The sequence below is a fragment of the Osmerus eperlanus genome, chromosome 1 (assembly GCF_963692335.1).
Source record: "Osmerus eperlanus chromosome 1, fOsmEpe2.1, whole genome shotgun sequence".
NCBI lineage: Eukaryota > Metazoa > Chordata > Actinopteri > Osmeriformes > Osmeridae > Osmerus > Osmerus eperlanus.
In genome coordinates, this window is record NC_085018.1 from 1630192 (window position 1) to 1644549 (window position 14358).

At 46.2% G+C, this 14358-nt stretch overlaps 1 protein-coding gene across 1 annotated transcript; it reads left to right on the forward strand.

Moving 5' to 3' along the window:
• The first annotated feature begins 506 nt into the window (after positions 1-506).
• cry3b (cryptochrome circadian regulator 3b) lies at positions 507-13005 on the forward strand. The gene is made up of 15 exons (XM_062484706.1): positions 507-645; positions 1405-1575; positions 3983-4091; positions 4377-4519; positions 6573-6757; positions 6900-6997; positions 7123-7263; positions 8223-8504; positions 8651-8802; positions 9459-9661; positions 9770-9883; positions 10298-10360; positions 10567-10641; positions 11701-11816; positions 11982-13005. The coding sequence occupies exons 2-15, from the start codon at positions 1418-1420 to the stop codon at positions 12024-12026; spliced, it is 1884 nt and encodes a 627-aa protein (XP_062340690.1). The 5' UTR covers positions 507-645; positions 1405-1417; the 3' UTR covers positions 12027-13005.
• The last annotated feature ends 1353 nt before the right edge of the window (positions 13006-14358 follow it).

Below are 14358 nucleotides of genomic sequence, written 5' to 3' on the forward strand. Positions count from 1 at the left end.
CATAATTAAGACATGCACGTAATGTACATACCAAAAAGAATAAGGTACAGTGCACAAAATAACTTAAAATAAACTATAAAGTGCTTTCGGTCCACGCTGAATAAACGTGAGTCCCTGCCGTCTGCGTCACATCCAAATCGACCAATGGAGTGTGTCCTCTTTCTAGGTCGCCACTTTGTTACTGGATGGGGCGTGGCCCTGGTGGTCTAGAAATTTAGCAGTAGACACTGAAACAGAATCAGAATCAGAACAAGGACTTTGCTTTTAAATGCTGAAGCATTTGCTTTTACACCATTCATATCCATAAATCATTTTGACACTTTAATATAATTGTATTGGCTTAAGGTCTAAATATGACTTCGACCCTGTATTATTATAATCTTCGTTTTCCAAGATTTAAAATATCTGTAACGTAATGCATAATGTCTCTGACTATTCAATTTCTATGTCGATTGAGTTTCGCTGAAACAGAGCATGCGCAGTTGCAAAAATAGTTATGAAACCATCTAGTTGTTGGCTCAGTAAACCGAACCCGTCTAGAACACAGCACTGCTCGACTTAACTGACAAGACATCACCGAGGAATAAAACGACCTTGTGTCCTGGAATGTGATATAAGACACTTATTATTGTGACACGTTTTAAGGTGAGATGGGATTGTTTATTTAATTCTCAACAAACGCTTGTCAAAACGTATAACGCGTCCGTGAACAGAGACTAGTTTTGGAGTTACATAAATGAAAACTGACCTCGATATGGGTCTGAATGGACGAGACAGACCATTGTTTATATATAAGGTTTTTGTATATGGTTTGCAGCATTAAGTTCAGTAATTAAAGACATATCAATTTGATTATCTTTATAGAAAATTGTAAAATGTATAATACAAAAATATACACCAAAACCGGTATACTTTGCACATGCTATATTTCAAAGTGGTACAACATATACTTTGTTTATATATGATACATCAGTGAATCTCCTGGTCATATTTACACTGTCTGTGATTTGCAGTTGATAATTAATTGTCATTTTCACACATCATTAATGTGGAAACATGTACTCTCATTAAATAGTTTATTGAACAGATTATCATTATCAATAGTGCATGTGATGCACATTTGTACATTTATATATTCCGTTTGATTCAGCATGCTTTGACTCAGGTTTGATTTTGTCTGTGTTGTTAACCATTTATTTTAAAATGCAGAATGGGCAATATTTCACATTTAGTCTCCTGTTTGTGTGGTTGGCAGAGGCATAATTCTCGTTAAATACGTCAGCAATTTATTCCAGTCAGTTTGCCAGTTCCTTTTTCCCTTGTCCAGATTGATCAAATTCATGTGCATGAGTTTAGAGTTGTGATGCAGGAAACTAATCTAACCCTCCCTGTTGCCTCTCCCAGCGCTGCTTGTGCCATGGCCACCAACTCCATCCACTGGTTCCGGAAGGGCCTGCGGCTCCATGACAACCCTGCCCTGTTGGAGGCGGTGCGTGGCGCAGACTCGGTGCGCTGTGTCTACTTCCTGGACCCCTGGTTCGCCGGCTCCTCTAACCTTGGGGTCAACAGGTGGAGGTGAGGAACGCCTAACTACTCCTCTTGTTTTTGTTTTGTTCAGACGTCCTGTTAGCTTGGTTTGTTTTACCTTCTTAAAGGCAAGCCTTTAGGGAAGGTTTCAGAAAGTTATGCACAAATGTTAGCATCTAGATGCTAAATCAAGCTATGACAGTTCAGACAAATCAATAACAAGTCATATAGATTGGTTGGCCTTTGATTCCAGAATGATTCCTCAGATGAATCCAGATGTTTTGCTGGATTACTTTACTGATATTTAATGGTAGGGATCATAGTGCAAACAGTGGGGCTAGTTTTGGTTTGACATAAGACTTTCACCAGACACTTGAACAGGTGGCTACATATTGTGTAATATGTATTCTCTCTCTCTCTCTCTCTCTCTCTCTCTCTCTCTCTCTCTCTCTCTCTCTCTCTCTCTCTCTCTCTCTCTTTCTCTCATTTGTGGTACCCAATAATGGTTTTATTTTTACCTGGCTTTGTTTTTGGCAGGTGTAAAAAAATGATAACGTGCATAAAATGATTAGAATTTTTTATACTGGAAAGGAGAAAATGTACAATGCAGGACAGGGACTTTAAAATGGAGGCATTCCACTTTGAAAGGGAGGCGGTTAGTGTGCCAGGAGAGTCAGTCTTTCTTGAGTCACCAGTTGTCATGGAGATGACCTACTTTTCAGCGGGCTGGGCTTTGGCCGCCTAGCTAGCGTTGCTTCTGCAGCGCGGAGCGATTGCCAGAAGCCTGCGCTGGTTCAGCTGTGCCACTGAGAAGGTCTTTATCATGAAAGATAATAAGTCACGCTTTCCGAACAATGTCTGAAGTCTCCTTCAGTTTACAAACTTGATCAGAAAAAAAGACAGATGTTAATGTCATTTGAATGAATTAGGAAATGTCTATAATGAGGGTTGAGGAAATGCCTGCTGGTGTGATGACTTAGATCATAAAGTAGATTATAAATGAACCGTCCAATGAAGTTGATGCAGGTTGAATGAGGCTGACATTTGGGCAGTACAGAATGACAACAAGTGTTCCTTCCACTAGGACATCACTGTGTAGTCATGGGCTGTAATTAAATGAATATTGGCCGTGATGACATCCATGTTTAATGAACACAGGGAAGTGCCTGTTTTGACTGTGCATGATGTTGTTTGCTGGGTGGGCGAGTGTTATGATCACACCTCCAGCACAGCTCCTTAGTCACCAGCTGGGTGACAGCATCCCAAGCCCCTCTCTGCTCCATCACCACCAAGAGCCACAGCATCTGTTGTCAGTGCTGAACAGCGCTCTGGTTTTCTGAATGACAAAAGTGAGGTAGTTGGAATGTTAACGCAGACATGACATGGGATTCATGACTGTTTGGAGATATTGATATTGGAAGCCTCACCGAAAACGATAAGAAAATGAAATAAACTTGGAGCAGTGATGATATTACATAATACAGAAGAAGGCTTCGGAGTCGACAGTAAAAATGTCACACCATTCTAAATCAAGACTAAGTGACCCATGCATTTAAACATTACTAATGCTCTTCCTAAAGAGACAGATGAGAATGTGCTGGAAGCTGTTGAAGGAGACACTAGAGTGGGACAGTTATGAAACAGGAAGTAGACTCCAGGTCCAGGGACACTAGAGTGGGACAGTTATGAAACAGGGCAGGCAGTGACATCACATACTTCTGAGCTTAGACGGCTCAACACTGTTCTGGAGCGCTGCCAATCTGCACGTGTGGGACACGCATATACACACACGCGCGCAAACACACACACACATACACACACACGCACATACACACACCCGCACACATACACATACACCTTGATGATTCTTTACTCAGGAGCTGACGTGGTGTACCTAAAACAACATACATAAATATAACCATTTATTCTTACACTCTTTAACCATATATATTTTTTGCATTAGTTAATATACTTCCATTTAAAATGAAGCACAATAGTAAAAATACAGTGTTATAACAGTCTTGTTAAAATTACCACCTGTAGTCAACCCTTATGAAACGTATTATATAAAATATTACACAACAGGACTTCCTATGCTGTGACCACCCTCTACTGGTGGCCTGCAGTCCTGCAAGTTGTGCCAGAAACCTTTATGCTCCATTCAGTAATCACTCTTTATCGAGGGGTGTCGATGACAAGTATGGGATGTGTCCACAGCAGGAAGAACCCCTCTCTGTGAGGGGAGCTCAGGGGTGGAGCTCGGGGGTGGAGCTCGGGGGTGGAGCTCGGGGGTGGAGCTCGGGGGTGGAGCTCGGGGGTGGAGCTCGGGGGTGGAGCTCGGGGGTGGAGCTCGGGGGTGGAGCTCGGGGGTGGAGCTCAGGGGTGAGTCGGGGGTTCCGTCTCCCCAGTTTGGGCCGTTCCGTAACCATGGGAACCTCTTGTTCTCCTGCCCCAGGTTCCTGCTGCAGAGCCTAGAGGACCTGGACGCCAGCCTGCGGAAGGTGAACTCTCGTCTGTTTGTGATCCGAGGCCAGCCGGCCAACATCTTCCCCAGCCTCTTCAAGGTCAGACCCCCTGCTGCTTCCCTGCTTCCTTCCCCCAGAGGGGAGCCTCCTTGGGCTCCAGTGTGGCTTCATAGAGCAGGTTCACATGAACAAGGTTATCAAGGGCAGTAGGAGCTATGGAGGGAGAGAGGCCAGACTTGAACAACAGTTATTAATGGTGTCTGAACACAGAACCCTGAGGGCCAAGGTTTGTTTCAGGGTCAACTGAAACTCAGACTTTGTTATCACCTATCCTCTGTTTAGTAGACTTAGACTTACACTCTCTCTCTCTCTCCCTCCCCCCAGGAGTGGAACATCAACAGGCTGACATTTGAGTGCGACTCAGAGCCCTTTGGGAAGGAGCGAGATGCGGCGATTAAGAAGCTGGCCAGCGAGGCAGGAGTGGAGGTTATCGTGAGGACCTCTCACTCTCTCTACGACCTCGACAAGTAAGTGGAACTGGCACATGTGAATCCATTGGGTGTGTGTGTCAACTCCATTTCAGGTCAGTTTATCCAGTTAACACCAAAAGTCCTTCTACAGTGACATGAAGTAAAACACTAAACTGAAAGGCAGACTGTCAGCTTGAATATAGGGTATTTTCATATCCTTTTATTAAATTGAACAAAAGTTACATCACTTTTTCATACATAGTCCCCTATCTTATGCACCAAAAATCTTCACACAGTTTCACATGTATAAGAAAGTCATTCTTATTTTATACTTGCTTGCATAGCCAAGTGCTGCTGTAATCGTCCTAATATACAGTTAGGTCCATAAATATTTGGACATTGACACAATTTTCATAATTTTGGCTCTGTATACCACCACAATGGATTTGAAATGACACAATCAAGATGTGCTTTAAGTGCAGACTTTCAGCTTTAATTTCAGGGTATTTACATCCAAATCAGGTGAACGGTGTAGGAATTACAATACATTTTATATGTGGCCCCCCCCTTTTTAAGGGACCAAAAGTAATTGGACAATTGGCTGCTCAGCTGTTCCATGGCCAGGTGTATGTTATTCCGTCATGGGAGTTCGTTATTTCATTGACAAGGAGCAGATAAAAGGTCTAGAGTTCATTTCAAGTATGGTATTTGTGTTTGGAATCTGTTGCTGTCAACTCTCAATATGAAGTCCAAAGAGCTGTCACCATCCGTGAAGCAAGCCATCGTTAGGCTGAAAAATCAAAACAAACCTATCAGAGAGATAGCAAAAACATTAGGTGTGGCCAAATCAACTGTTTGGTACATTCTTAAAAAGAAAGAACGCACTGGTGAGCTCAGCAACACCAAAAGACCCGGAAGACCACGGAAAACAACTGTGGTGGATGACAGAAGAATTCTTTCCCTGGTGAAGAAAAACCCCTTCACAACAGTTGGCCAGATCAAGAACACTCTGCAGGAGGTAGGCGTATCTGTGTCAAAGTCAAAAATTAAGAGAAGACTTCACCAGAGTAAATACAGAGGGTTCACCACAAGATGTAAACCATTGGTGAGTCTCAAAAACAGGAACACCAGATTAGAGTTTGCCAAAAAACATCTAAAAGAGCCTGTACGGTTCTGGAACAACATCCTATGGACAGATGAGACCAAGATCAACTTGTACCTGAATGATGGGAAGAGAAGAGTGTGGAGAAGGGAAGGAACTGCTCATGATCCAAAGCATACCACCTCATCATTGAAGCATGGTGGAGGTAGTGTTATGGCGTGGGCATGTATGGCTGCCAATGGAACTGGTTCCCTTGTATTTATCGATGATGTGACTGCTGACAAAAGCAGTAGGATGAATTCTGAAGTGTTTCTGGCAATATTATCTGCTCAGATTCAGCCAAATGCTTCAGAACTCATAGGACGGCGCTTCACAGTGCAGATGGACAATGACCCGAAGCATACTGCGAAAGCAACCAAAGAGTTTTTTAAGGCAAGGAAGTGGAATGTTCTGCAATGGCCAAGTCAATCACCTGACCTAAATCCAATTGAGCATGCATTTCACTTGCTAAAGACAAAACTGAAGGGAAAATGCCCCAAGAACAAGCAGGAACTGAAGACAGTTGCAGTAGAGGCCTGGCAGAGCATCACCAGGGACGAAACCCAGCGTCTGGTGATGTCTATGGGTTCCAGACTTCAGGCTGTCATTGACTGCAAAGGATTTGCAACCAAGTATTAAAAGTGACAATTAGATTTATGATTATGTTAGTTTGTCCAATTATTTTTGGTCCCTTAAAAAGGGGGGGGCCACATATAAAATGTGTTGTAATTCCTACACCGTTCACCTGATTTGGATGTAAATACCCTGAAATTAAAGCTGAAAGTCTGCACTTAAAGCACATCTTGATTGTTTCATTTCAAATCCATTGTGGTGGTATACAGAGCCAAAATGAGCCACATTGTGTCAATGTCCAAATACTTATGGACCTAACTGTATATCCAAGATCTCAGGCACCTGGAATGCACTTAATGTATGTTGTGACCTAACTGAACTCCCCTCCCTCCGCAGGGTGATTGAGATGAACGGGGGCCACCCTCCCCTCACGTACAAGCGCTTCCAGATGCTGGTGGCCTCCATGCCCCCTCCGGAGCCCCCCGTAGAGCCCCTGTCCCTGGCACACATGGGCCGCTGTGTCACCCCCGTCACCAAGGACCACAGGGACAAGTACGGGGTGCCCCTGCTGGAGGAGCTAGGTATAGCTAAAGACACGAGACACACTCGCTGTTGTGCATCCAGGCACTATGGCTGCATCTACAGCACTGTTCCATCTCAGTACTGAACATGGAGGAGGCTCAATGAGTTTGACTGAATATGTGTATGTGTGTTCCTGTCCAGGGTTCGACACTGAAGACTTGCTTCCAGCAGTGTGGCCAGGAGGAGAGACTGAAGCTCTGGTCAGGATAGAGAAACAGCTGGCTCCTGATCCCTCTGCTGTATGTTATTACACACACACACACACACACTCTTTTCAAATTCATCATACATTTGACACACACTGTAAATAATAACGCTATACATGTTTCCCTGGATTGTGATCCTGTCCTCTGTTTACCTCCAGGCTCTGCAGGGGAATGTGGAGTGTCCCAAGGAGCCCTCCAGCCCCCTGCTGTCGGGCTCCCTGGACCTCAGCCCCTACCTGCGCTTTGGCTGTCTGTCCTGCCGCCTGTTCTACAGCAAGCTGGCCGACACCGACAAGAAGGTGAGACGCTGCCACAGGCCCAGGAGACTTGGACACACACCTAGGAGACTTGGACACACACCTAGGAGACTTGGACACACACCCAGGAGACTTGGACACACACCTAGGACACTTAGACACACCTAGGACACTTGGACACACACCTAGGACACTTGGACACACACCTAGGACACTTAGACACACCTAGGACACTTAGACACACCTAGGACACTTGGACACACACCTAGGACACTTGGACACACCTAGGACACTTGGACAACCACCTAGGAGACTTGGACACACACCCAGGAGACTTGGACACACACCTATGAGACTTGGACACACACCCAGGAGACTTGGACACACACCTAGGAGACTTGGACACACACCTAGGAGACTTGGACACACACCTAGGAGACTTGGACACACACCCAGGAGACTTGGACACACACCTAGGAGACTTGGACACACACCCAGGAGACTTGGACACACACCTAGGAGACTTGGACACACACCCAGGAGACTTGGACACACACCTAGGAGACTTGGACACACACCTAGGAGACTTGGACACACACCCAGGAGACTTGGACACACACCTAGGACACTTAGACACACCTAGGACACTTGGACACACACCTAGGACACTTGGACACACCTAGGACACTTAGACACACCTAGGACACTTGGACACACACCTAGGACACTTAGACACACCTAGGACACTTAGACACACCTAGGACACTTGGACACACACCTAGGACACTTGGACAACCACCTAGGAGACTTGGACACACACCCAGGAGACTTGGACACACACCCAGGAGACTTGGACACACACCTAGGACACTTGGACACCCACCTAGGACACTTGGACACACACCTAGGACACTTGGACACACACCTAGGACACTTGCATATCACAAATGAAAGTGCACCTCCGGTTAACGACTCATATTGTGCTGACTCGTTCCCTCCAGGTAAAGACCAAGCTGCTGTGGCGGGACTTCTTCTACACGGCCGCCACCAACAACCCCCGCTTCGACAAGATGGAGGGCAACCCCGTCTGCATCCGCATCCCCTGGGACCGCAACCCCGAGGCGCTGGCCAAGTGGGCGGAGGCCAAGACGGGCTTCCCCTGGATCGACGCCATCATGACCCAGCTGAGGCAGGAGGGCTGGATCCACCCGCTGGCCCGCCACGCCGTCGCCTGCTTCCTCACCAGAGGAGACCTGTGGATCAACTGGGAGGAGGGGATGAAGGTGAGGAGGAGGAGTAGGAGGAGGGAGAGGGGACAGGAGGGGGAGGGAAAACAGGAGGGAGGGGGAGTATGTAGGTGAGGATAAGGATAGGCTTGTTTGTAACACAAGCTGTGGATGTGTGTGTGTGTGTGTGTGTGCGCGCGCAGGTGTTTGAGGAGCTGCTGCTGGACACAGACTGGAGCGTGAACGCAGGCAGCTGGATGTGTCACTCCTGCAGCTCCTTCTTCCAGCCGTTCTTCCACTGCTACTGTCCTGTGGGCTTCGGACGGCGCATGGACCCCAACGGGGATTACATCAGGTAGGGGGCACACACACACACACACACACACATACACACACACATACACATACACACACTTACACGCACACATACACACACACATACACATACACACACTTACACGCACACATACACACACACATACACACACACATACACACACTTACACGCACACACATACACACACACATACACACACTTACACGCACACACACACACACACACACACATACACACACACATACACACACACATACACACACACATACACACACTTACACGCACACACACACACACACATACACACACACATACACACACACATACACACACACATACACACACTTACACGCACACACATACACGCACACACTTACACACACACTTACACACACACACATACACACACTTACACACACACACACGCACACACATACACGCACACACACACACATACACACACGCACATACACACTTACACACACACACATACACACACGCACACACATACACACTTACACACACACACATACGCACACACATACACACTTACACACACACACACTCACACACACCAGACAGACACACACGCAGTCAAAGACTTGTCTCTCTCACCAGTCCTAGACACTACCTCCCTATGCTAAAGGTCTTGTCTCTCTCTCCTGTCTCTCTAGACGTTACCTCCCTGTCCTGAAGGACTACCCGGCCAAGTTCATCTACGACCCCTGGAACGCTCCGGTGGAGGTGCAGCGCGGGGCCCAGTGTGTGGTGGGGGTGCACTACCCCAAACCCATGGTTAACCACGCCCAAGTCAGCCGGCTCAACATCGAACGCATGAGGCAGATCTACCAGCAGCTGTCACGCTACAGAGGACTCAGTAAGGCTGGAGCCGTCTCTGTCTGTGTTGTCCTGTCTGCTTGTTTCATCTTCCATGTGTGTCGTCTGTCAGGTGTGCTGATCCCTGTCTCTGTGTCTGTCTCGCTAGGCCTGCTGGCTGCGGTGCCGTCCGGCCCTGTGGAGGACCTGAACATGAGCGGGATGAGGGCTGCGTCGTCTCCCTCTGCTGGCAGGAAGCAGCACGGGAGCATGAGCTGCCACGGTAAGCCCAGCGTGGACGAGACACGCTTCACTCACACCAAAACGCTCTCCACTACCACAGACTACATCTCTAACATTTCTCCCTGTTCTCTCCTCCCCTTTCCTGTGCTCTTCTCGTTTCTCTCTCTCTCTCTCTCTCTCTCTCTCTCTCTCTCTCTCTCTCTCTCTCTCTCTCTCTCTCTCTCTCTCTCTCTCTCTCTCTCTCTCTCTCTCTCTCTCTCTCTCTCTCTCTCTCTCTCTCTCTCTCTCTCTCTCTCTCTCTCTCTCTCTCTCTCTCTCTCTCTCTCTCTCTCTCTCTCTCTCTCTCTCTCTCTCTCTCTCTCTCTCTCTCTCTCTCTCTCTCTCTCTCTCTCTCTCTCTCTCTCTCTCTCTCTCTCTCTCTCTCTCTCTCTCTCTCTCTCTCTCTCTCCTCCAGCTCATAGAGAACAGCTGGTGTCCAGTGACTCAACATTCCTTCCTGGACCAACACAGCAGCAGGGTAAGGCCACTATAACTCTCTGACAACAAACTCATTTCAAAAAATACTTTTCAATACCACATATTCACTACTACTTACTTCACAGGCTACATATCCATTAGATATAGATTCCATTCCACTCTGGCTTATGGTCTGTGTTTATACATTATACTTTCTATTCATATTTACATTTAGTTGGAATTGACATTTTTGTTTGGCTATTCTAGGCTGCCATAGGTCCAGTTCCCCGCTAGCAGGGGAGAGTGGGAGTGGTCATGAGTTTGCTGTGCCTCAGCATCCTGGTAAGCATGGAGGGACATTAGTGAACCACACCCACAGTACCACACTACACCCTGTATACTAACACACAGCACCACACTACACCCTGTATACTAACACACAGTACCACACTACACCCTGTATACTAACACACAGTACCACACTACACCCTGTATACTAACACACAGCACCACACTACACCCTGTATACTAACACACAGCACCACACTACACCCTGTATACTAACACACAGTACCACACTACACCCTGTATACTAACACACAGCACCACACTACACCCTGTATACTAACACACAGTACCACACTACACCCTGTATACTAACACACAGTACCACACTACACCCTGTATACTAACACACAGTACCACACTACACCCTGTATACTAACACACAGCACCACACTACACCCTGTATACTAACACACAGCACCACACTACACCCTGTATACTAACACACAGTACCACACTACACCCTGTATACTAACACACAGTACCACACTACACCCTGTATACTAACACACAGCACCACACTACACCCTGTATACTAACACACAGCACCACACTACACCCTGTATACTAACACACAGCACCACACTACACCCTGTGTACTAACACACAGCACCACACTACACCCTGTATACTAACACACAGCACCACACTACACCCTGTATACTAACACACAGCACCACACTACACCCTGTATACTAACACACAGCACCACACTACACCCTGTGTACTAACACACAGCACCACACTACACCCTGTATACTAACACACAGCACCACACTACACCCTGTATACTAACACACAGCACCACACTACACCCTGTGTACTAACACACAGCACCACACTACACCCTGTATACTAACACACAGCACCACACTACACCCTGTATACTAACACACAGCACCACCCTGTAAACCCTGTGTAAACTGTGTACAAGTAGTGCATTTAGAGTACAACAGAAGATCAAGGATTAGAAGTGCAGAGTTCTCCAGTGTACTGGTGGTCAGAGAGGAGGATGGGTCTGTAACCATGGCTCCTGTGTTGGCGCTGTGTCTGCAGGGCGCCTGGCTCGTTGGGCCGGGAGCGCTCCGGGGAAGAGGAGGGGGGAGGCGGAACACGAGCGAGGCTCGGACAGCGGCTCGTCATCCTTCAAGGTCCAGCGACCAAACAAACAGGTGAGCGTTTGGTGACTTTGGATGTTTGTGTCTTTTTGTACATTTACAACATGAACACAATGATACAGTCATTTATTGCGACTGTATCATAGGGGAAAACAGCCACTGTAACGACCAGAGATAAAATGCTTTATCATTCATCATAATTTCATATTTGTGTTTCAGAAAATCACAGGTCAACTGAGGGAGAGGGTGACCACGTCTTCCTAAGACTGTTAATACGTTGTTAAAAAGAATGTTTTTATTTTTTATTGAACAAAGAAGCATCTATTTCTGTTTAAGAAAAAGTGACTTAACCTTGGTATATTTTTTAACGAGTGTGAAATCTAACCACATTTTTTTTGAATGTGTTGGAAATCCATGTTTCAAATACTGTATAATAATGCGTTCCATACAACTACAAACTGAAATTCTCACCTGTATGATTTGCAAGAAGAACACCACCAGTATATTTATATAAATGTTATCTTATGACTTACATTGTTCACATTCTATATGGGATGTCTGGAGGGTTGTTCAAAGACCTCTCACCAAAGTGTGTCGTGAGGTTTAACAAGGTCTAAGGTCTGTCCAGGCACAGGAAGCTGGGACACCTCTGGGTAGGACGAGGTGGACACATGGAAACCTGTTCCTTCACCTGTCATAAGACATGTTATGGAAACCTGTTCCTTCACCTGTCATAAGACATGTTATGAAAAACTGTTTGACTGTAGTAGATAGGTCCAACAGTGTACAATGTTGTATTTTCTGATCTAATTTAGATTTACTGAAAAGAAAACTAAATGACCAGGAAGTGAAGATACTATATCCACCTTGTAGGTCTTCTCTTGTCTTACACTCAGTCCTCGCCTGTTCTTGTTTACTGCACGGCCGGCTTCAAGTAGGAGTCACCAGTGTAGAAGTCTTCATGTCATATTACTAATATGACATCAATTGTCTCCCACCAATTGAGTTGTCTCCTACAGTTTTATAATACTTTACTTAAATTTATTTTGTACCAAATTACTTTACCAAAGTAGACTTTGCTGTAAATTACATTATTTTGCTAAAAGATTTACAATGTGTTTATATTGTAAATATTTTGTACATATATTATTTGATTTTATTGCTTGTATGTCTTTATGCTCAAGTTATGTATATAGTTGAAATGCTATTTCACCAGAAAATAAATGGATGGAGCCTAAATGTCTTCCAAAAACAAGTTAATGTGTCCACAAGTAAGTTTTACATGTTCAGTTACATTTTATTCATTTAGCTGACACTTTAATCCAAAGAAGCATAGAGAAAGTGCATCTAGTTTGCAGATCTGAGGTACACAGTTCTAATTGTATTTTAGGGGTTAACAACCAAGGAACAGTTTTTATTTTACAAGGCAGAGAAACTAAAATATCCCAGCTACAGTTTGACACATAAGGGCAGATAAGATCAGCAGTGATCTGACTTCTGATAATGGGCAACAATAACAACACTTTTGTACCTAGTCTGTTTACAGGACAGTGCTCAAACATCTCACATACAACATGCAAGTTAATTTCCGCTGGTACCACAATCACCAATGTACAGCTAAGTGAAGCTGGAGGTCCCTTAGGTCAAGTGATCATAGTTCAGGTGAAGTCTGCTGAAGAGATGTCTCCAACCATCTGAATCAAAGGAGAGATACCTGGTGGATGATGTCGACAGGTCCAGGGTCTGCTTACATTTAGCAGACGCTCTTATCCAGAGCGACTTACAGTAAGTACAGGGACATTCCCCGAGGCAAGTAGGGTGAAGTGCCTTGCCCAAGGACACAACGTCAGTTGGCATGACCGGGAATCGAACTGGCAACCTTCGGATTACTAGCCCGCTTCCCTCACCGCTCAGCCACCTGACTCCTCTTCCTGCTTCTTCAGCAGGGAAGTGACTTGAGCCAGTCTTAGTGGACACTGCCAGAGGTGAAGAGGTGTTGATGCCTGGGGACAGACCCAGGAGGATGTCACTGGATGAGGACCAGAGGAGAGCAGAGGGCTGGAGGGGATCCAGGGGGCAGGGAGTGGGTTGTGAGGAGACAGTCCACTTCAGAGTCCTCCAGCATCCAGAAGGAGACTAGCTGGGTCGCTGAGCTCACTTCTGGAGGGTGATGGTGTCTGGGTGGAGGTAGGGGCACCTGGGTGCCTCACAGGGTAGAGCACGTACAGTGAAGGCTACAACCTGAGTTCAAATCCAGCCTGGGCCCTTAGAGGCATGTCTTCCCCTCTCTCTCCCCTGCTCTTCCCCTCTCTCTCCCCTGCTCTTCCTGTTCCTCCATAACTGTCACAAGGAAATGGAAAAGACTTTCAGAAACAAATCATCAAGAGACAGAAAAGCAGGAATAAAAGATTGATGTCGCAGTGTCTGGTCTGCATGGTGGAGAAGCATGGGTAAGAACAGAAAACACAGGAGGGAGAGGAAGCGAGGACGAGAGGGAAAGGGGAGATTCTGGCTGAGTTCTTGGGAGAGTTAAGAGGGGGAGGGAGAGAATGAAACAGAGGGGGGGAGGTGTTGAGCTCCTCCTGGTGAAGGCTGC